The 7,291-nt window shown below is 41.8% G+C and overlaps 1 protein-coding gene across 3 annotated transcripts in view; it reads left to right on the plus strand.

Annotated features, from left to right (window-relative positions):
- Positions 1-498: 498 nt before the first annotated feature.
- LOC123522624 (SLAM family member 9-like) overlaps positions 499-7,291 on the plus strand; it is a 46,057-nt gene continuing 39,264 nt past the window's right edge. For all 3 annotated transcript variants that reach the window (XM_045298467.1, XM_045298468.1, XM_045298469.1), the window contains exon 1: positions 499-575. In XM_045298467.1, coding sequence (XP_045154402.1) covers positions 509-575 — 67 coding nt within the window. In that variant the 5' untranslated portion in view covers positions 499-508. The remainder of the gene's footprint in view (positions 576-7,291) is intronic.

The raw sequence follows: 7,291 nt of genomic DNA on the forward strand, positions 1-7,291 counted from the left end.
TAAAAGGAAACCCAATTAATTCCAACTAATAGCAACTAATAGGACAGAGTAAAATGGTCCTGCAGGTGTCCAAGGGTGTAAATATGTTGGAAGGAGACTGACACATCTTTCTCCCAGGGAGTGGCTGGTAGATTTGAACTAATGACGTTTCTGTTTGTTCCTAATTGCTTTAAACACTGTATCACCAGGGTTCCCCATTCCATTAACACTACTGATAATTATATGAAGTGTCCTTTTTAATTCTATTTAATCTTGTTTATTCTTTTATAATTTAAAGAAAACCTCTAATAAAATTGATAATATGATGTGCTTCCTCAAAATCATTAGGAGATAGAGAGGGCAAAGAAAACAGCATCCATACTAATGGTCTACAGACGCTGAATGACAGAATATGCAAAATAATTCTGTGTACATACTACTAGTCCAGTTCTTTTTTCTAGTGCTTGATGGGAAGCTGGGCGGGCTTAGGAGGTGGGGCCTTCTAAACAGAGAATCTGCTTCAAGCAGTATGGACAGGCTGTTCTCTCGCTCGTTCCCCAACCAGATCCAGATGCTCATGCTCAGCCTCCTTATTGGTGAGTCGGGGAATTGCTGGGGCTGCTGCTCCAGTTGAGCCTGAGAACGGGTGAAGGGCTTTGGTGTGAAGGAGACTGGCATGCAGCTATGGCACCAACATCCCTGGTTTTACTCTCCTGATTCCTCAAGTATATTTGAGAGGTGGGGGGTGGGGTGGTAAAGAGGACACAGGGGCTTTTAGGAAGGCTTTTGTGATAGATATGCTTCCATATAGATTCATAACCCCCACACCCCTACTTCAAAAGACAGGCTTTTCCTCTGCTTGCATGACTACTGCAGCTGTGAATTGCCCTCAGACGGTCTCAGCCTTTGTTTCCTGTTGCTCTGTCAGAGATAATCTCTTTTCTTTATGCCCCGCCCACCTTCAGCCTTCTTCCTTCCCATGTTGCCAGGCTGAGCAGGGGGTGTGTGCTGTGAGAGAGGGGTGAGGGCGAGTGGCCTCACTACGGCTGGTGTCGTCCCGTGGCCCTCCTACAAAGAGCCATACACAATCCTTAGTAATGTGAATTATCAATTTTAATCATAGAGTAATGTAATACAGATGGTTGTAAATTGCTTAAAGATACTATTTCTTAAATCATATGAATACACAACAAAATTGCTTTTATAAATCTTTCCACCCTGCATTATAATATTCTAGATTACAGCATGAGTAATACTTGGAACTGAGTGGAAGTTATTCTTATTTTTTAATCGTTTCCTCTAATTGCTACGTAATTCTCAAAGTTATTGATATCAGTTCACCTATACTACTTGCCATAATAATTATAGCTAAAACACATTTTGACAGAATTAACTCCTTCATGCTTATAATGGATGCGTTGTTGAAGTGTCCCTCTATTTGGAGAATGATGGCAGCTCTGGCCTGAGTGCATTAGAGGGTTCAAAAATAAATCAGCACAGAGTTTTAGCCTTGTTGGTGTATTGATACATGTAACCCGGGCTTATGAAAAAAGTTCTTGTTCTTATTAATAACTATAGGGCTAGTTTACTAAAAAGAATATATTTCTGCTGAAACACGGTACACACATTTTATAGACAACCATTTTGATGTCACCCCTTTGTCAGTGTCACCCAGTATCATCTGTACCCCCCGAGGGATGCCACTGGCCATGGAAGCCTCCCAGCGTCCACTCCCAGAATGGTGAACTCTGGGGCTTTCCACAGAGGTCAGGGTGGAAAGGGAGCTGGACCATCATCTCTCATCTGCTATTTACTTTCATGTGTAGCTACAAGCTGTTTCCAAGTTGGTCACGGTGATCATTGTGGGCAGGGGGATGTATATAGTGGATGCAGCATGGTGTGGATTGGACACCTGTCCTGTGTCCTGCCCCCCTGCCCCGTCCACAAAAACCTCATTATGATAAAAAGAGATTGTAATGCAGATTCACTAGGCTCCTGTTCTCATTCTGCCACATCCTGACCGTTAAATTGTTGCCAAATTTTGTCGACCCGATGGCAGACCGTACATAATTTTCTCTGTTAAAAGAATGGACATAATAATGCCTAATTTGAGGAGTAATTTGGAAGCTTTATTAAGGAAATAGAGCGTATTCCTTCCAGTGTCTGACATAGGGACCTGAGTTATGTTTTTTCCTGCAGGTAATGTTTTACTTTTCTATCTTGATGGAAAATTTGCAAATTACACACTGTAAAATAAATTTGCAAAAGTTATGCTTCTTTATTTCATAATAACTTTATCTTTCTTCAGCTGCGGGCAACCATAACAGTCTTCTTTAGGAACAAATGGGGTGGTGACAGCACAGGGGACATGCACTTCCCCATTCTTTCCCTCTCACCACCTCCTACACTATTAAATTAACACTAAAAAATTGCTATTACTCAGTATTGCCCACTGGGCAGTGTAAGAGGCACCACTGTTAACACTTTCAAAAAATGTATTCCCTCTTACAAGTCAGTCAGAGAAATAGTAGCCCTGTTGTTGACAGTTGAGCAAGGTTATGAATAGCTAGGAATGAAAGATAAATCAAACAAATGCAAATTAGGAAAACAGAAGCCCTGGTGGCACTCCTGAGTCAGACAGCAGTGGGCAGTTCAAAGCCATGAGCCCTTCCTAGAGAGGAAGATGAGGCTGTTTGCTTCAGTGAATATTTGCAGCCTCAGAAGCCATATGTAGGTTTGCTATGAGCCAGAATTGATATGATATAGCAGTAGGTGGATAATATTTAGCTTATTAAATAAACATGAAAAAAATGAGATTATCCAGTATATCCCGCAGGACAGTGTTTTGACCACTTTCATGTTCTATAGGCAGTTTTTAAAATGAATCAAAAGCTTCTTAGTAGTTCATCTTATGTGTCTAAACATTTGAAATATTTGTACCCTTACGGTTCAACCCTAAGGAAAGACTTTAATAAGCAGGAAAAGCTTATGGATCAAGATATGCATTTCAGTCTACTTGAAGTTAAAAATACCTTGGAACTCAATGAACTGGCAAATTAAAGATGGGCAAGTGACAATCTTCTGGTGATAATGATGAGGGCTGTAGGTAAGCGGTGCTGTCTGGCGACTGAGGACGTGTTCTGGAACTGAGACGGTACAAAGGGATTATTTAGGAAGTGATGGGAATAAACAAATGTTGAACATCAACGTGCAAGGTCAATATTAGGACTGCTGCGTGCCTTACCTTGCTTCATCTTCACACGCCCTATGCCATGAGTAGGGTTGGGAAGTACAGTGAGGAGATAGATACCAAGACAAGGGAAGACCCCCTTTGAGCACTCAGACCCCCTGAAAAAGTTGCAAACCTTACTTTACAAGTCCTCTGGTTCTCACTTGAGACAATCAAGACCCAGCGGGGCATTTAACTTGCCTGGTTGGCAGAGCAAGTAAATATCACAGCCATCATCACAGCAAGTACATTTCACAGCCTACTGCAGACAGGTGGACGCCCAGGCTGTGCAGCCAGACCTTCCTAAAGCCTAGATTTCCCTCACTCTCCTCTTCCTCCCCTCTCCACACTCCCACACTCAGCCCTTGATCCTCATGACCAAAGGGTGGATTAACCTTCCCAAACATCCTGCTGATATTTAAAAGGAAACACACTTCTCTTCCAAATTCTGTCCCTCTGCTCCAATCCTGGCCTCTAGGAAAACAACCGGAAACAGCTGTTCCCATCGCCTTCGCTTTCCTATCTCTACTGCAAACTATCCTATCATTTCATGGCTTGTACTGCCAGGTCTGCGGGGTCAAGGATAATTCAGGGAGCCCCTGTTGGTTTGTCCTAAGGTGCTGGTTCCCTCTAAGTTGTCTCCTCGTGCTCCCAGTGCACACCCACTGTTTTTACCATGTTCTTCAGATCACATCCGGGTAGGTGGCAGGGTAATCAGAACCTTCTGCCACCCCCTGCCTCCATCAGCTCTCTTGTTTGTATGCCTTTGAATGCCTAGCAACCACTAAAGGCCGGAAGCCCTTCAGAAAGGAGACACAGCTGTCCCTGTGTGCCTGGAGCTGTTATCAGCCTTAAGCCTGGATGAGTTTGAGGAGCTATACCTGGGCTCCATGGAGTCAGTTTAAAGGGAAGGGAAAGAAGGATGTCCCAGCAGACTGACTCTCAAGGTCCTTTATAACTCTTCAAACACTGATGCAACGAAAACACTTTCTTATAACCTCAGCTTGAATTAAAGCAGAGACAAGCAGCACTGGAGTCATGAAGAAATCATTGTTACTAAGAGCTGAAGTTGAACTAGGTAACTAGGTAATTCTCCACTCCAAGTCTTTACACTTTACACACACACACACACACACACACACACACACACACACGATTATATGTATATATAATTTAGGTACAATACCTATTCCATAAACCATTTTACATGTATGGTTCCATATGTTCATAATGATGTGCAACAATCACCACTATCTATTTCCAAAGGCTTTTCATCATTGCCAACAGACACTTTGTGCCTTTTAAGCATTAACTCCCCACGCTGTCCACTTATCAACCCATGGTAACCACTAATCTACTTTCTGTGTCTATGCATTTGCCTAGTCTAGCTATTTTATATGAGTAGGAGCATGATGTATTATTTGTCCCTTTATGACAGACTTACTTCACTCAACATAATGAATGTTTTAAACATTCATCCAAGTGTTTCAGGACTTTACTCTTTATGGTTCAGTCATACTTCCTTGTATATACATACCACATTTTGTGTATTCATTAATCAGTTGCTAGACATTTGGTTTGCTTGCACCATTTTTTGTGTGCTATTGTGAATAATTCTGCAATGAGCTCATGTACAAACATCTGTTTGTGTTTCTGATTTCAAGAATTCTGGGTACTAGTTACCTCTCACTGCCAGTGAGGTGATTCTGACTCACAGAGACCCGATCGGACTTGGTAGCCGTGCCCTGGAGGGCTTCTTTACGGGAGTAGAGAGGCTGGTGGTTTCTAACTGCTGACCTTGCAGCCCAACATATCACTGCTCCTCAACCAGGACTCCTGTCCTCAGTCACCTAGCACTGCTACCGCAGAGACACCACAGGGGGATGGAGCTAACAAAAGGCATTTATTCTCCCACAGTGTAGGACACCCGAAGCCTGAATTTAGAGTGCTGTCTCTACAAGGGAAGACTTTTCCTCTGTGTCTCCTGGTTCCAGGCAGTTCCCAGGATAGGGACCCTGGGCCCAAAGGACACGCCTCACTCCCAGCTTTTCTTTCTTGGTGGTAGTAGGTCTCTCCTTTTATGTCTTATAAAATAAAAGGTGTTACAGGTCACATCCCTGGAAAACTCACCTTACAAACCAATGAGGATCATGGGCCACCAAAGTTGACTTATATTCTTGGGGGAGCACAGTTCAATCCAGGACAGGCATATATGCTAAAGAATGGACTTGTTGAGTCATGTCGTAATTCTGTGTTTAATATTGTGCAGAGCCACCTCACTGGTTTACATTCCTATCAACAATGAACAAGGAGGGTCAGTATTTTCACATCCTTATCAACACTTGATTTTTCTGAACCTTTTAAATTACACTGATTTTCATGGGGATGAAGTGATATTTCACTGTGGGTAACAGGCTTCCCAGCCTATGGACCGAGTAATAATGCTAAGTATCTTTAGGCTGGAAGTTGACGTGCAGAATGGGGTGCCATTAGGCATCTGTCAATACTAATGGAGCTTTGAAACACTTGTCTGAGCAGGGTAGAGGTCAAAGAGCCACTTGGCTGAAAGACCAAGGACTAGAGAGAGGTGTCTGCTTGCAGTGTGGACAGAAGGACTGTATCCTTATTGTTTCCTGATCCTGATTTGTGGTAACCTGTTAATGTCCCTAATAAATCATGATAATTGAGAGTATGGAATGAGTTCTAGGTGGCTGTGGCAATGGATTATTAAACCCAGCAGAAAAGCAGAGTGTTGTGGGGAGGCACAGTTAGTGTCAGAATAGTAAAAAGGAAATTTGAGGATGGAGACATTTCTGACCTCTGCCTCCTAGAAATTGGCCTTGGGCTAGTGTGGAGTTGGATTTTCCTTCTCCAATGAGCCCGCACAGAAAGGTCAGACCTTGTCCCTACATCATGGGCTCAGGATACAATGTCATCTTTCTGCATCTGGAAAATCAGTTGTCTCAGATTAGTCTTTCACCATGGAAGGAGCTTGACATCCTTGCTGAAGATAAATTGGCCTTAGATTTACGAGGTTACCTCTAGAGTCTCGATCTGATGACATTGGTTTATATGCCTGTTCTTACTCCAGATTATTTTGATTATTGTAGCTTTATAGTATACTTTAAAACTGAAAAATGTAAATCTTTCTACTCTGTTCCTTTTAAAGATAGTTTTGGATATTTGGAGCGTTTAGGGATTTCATATACATTTAAAGGTAAGCTTCTCAATTTCTGCAAAAGCTATGGATATTTTGGTAAGAATACAATGAATCTATAGATCCCTTTGGGTAGTATTAAAATATTAGCAATATTAAGTTTCAACCCATGAATATGAAGTGTGTCTGTTCATAGTAAAGAATAATTTCTGTAGCCTGTGAGAAATATCTTGATGAACTTCCTCAAATATAAAATGGAAATAATAAGTCAGCCACCTGTCATGTATATCCCAGACTGTGGACAAGGAAAATCCAACTCCACACTAGCCCAAATACAAAGATCTTAGCTTCACTCTTATATGACTCAGTAACTGTTATTGTTAAATGAAGTCTAGTTGGTTCCAATTCATACTGGTCCTATGTACAACGGAATAAAATATTGCCTTGACCTGTGCCATCTTCACAATTGATGCCACGTTTGAGCGCATTGTTACAATCACCAGGTCACTCTTCCTCTTTTGGCTGCCCCTCCACTGCACCAAGCTTGGTTCCCTTCTCCAGGGACTGGCTCCTCCTCATAGCCTGTCTAAAGTGCATGAGGTGAAGTTTTTTGTTTTTTTTTTAATTTATTAAAGTGTAGCTTTCTTTTTTTTTTTTAAATTCTTTCTATTTATTTATTTATTTATTTATTTATTACTATTTTTTTTTGTTTAAGGTGACCAGACGTCCCGCTTTTGGCGGGACAGTCCCTATCTTTTTCTTTTTTAACATTTTATTAGGGGCTCATACAACTGTTATCCCAATCCATACACACATTAATTGTGTAAAGCGCATTTGTACATAGTTTCTCAAAACATTTTCTCTCCATTTAAACCCCCGACATTAGGTCCTCATTTTTCCCCTCCCTCCCCGCGCCCCCCTCCCGC

Source organism: Echinops telfairi, unplaced genomic scaffold (genome assembly GCF_000313985.2).
Source record: "Echinops telfairi isolate 266 unplaced genomic scaffold, ASM31398v2 ScPeMD7_7425;HRSCAF=8463, whole genome shotgun sequence".
Lineage (NCBI taxonomy): Eukaryota > Metazoa > Chordata > Mammalia > Afrosoricida > Tenrecidae > Echinops > Echinops telfairi.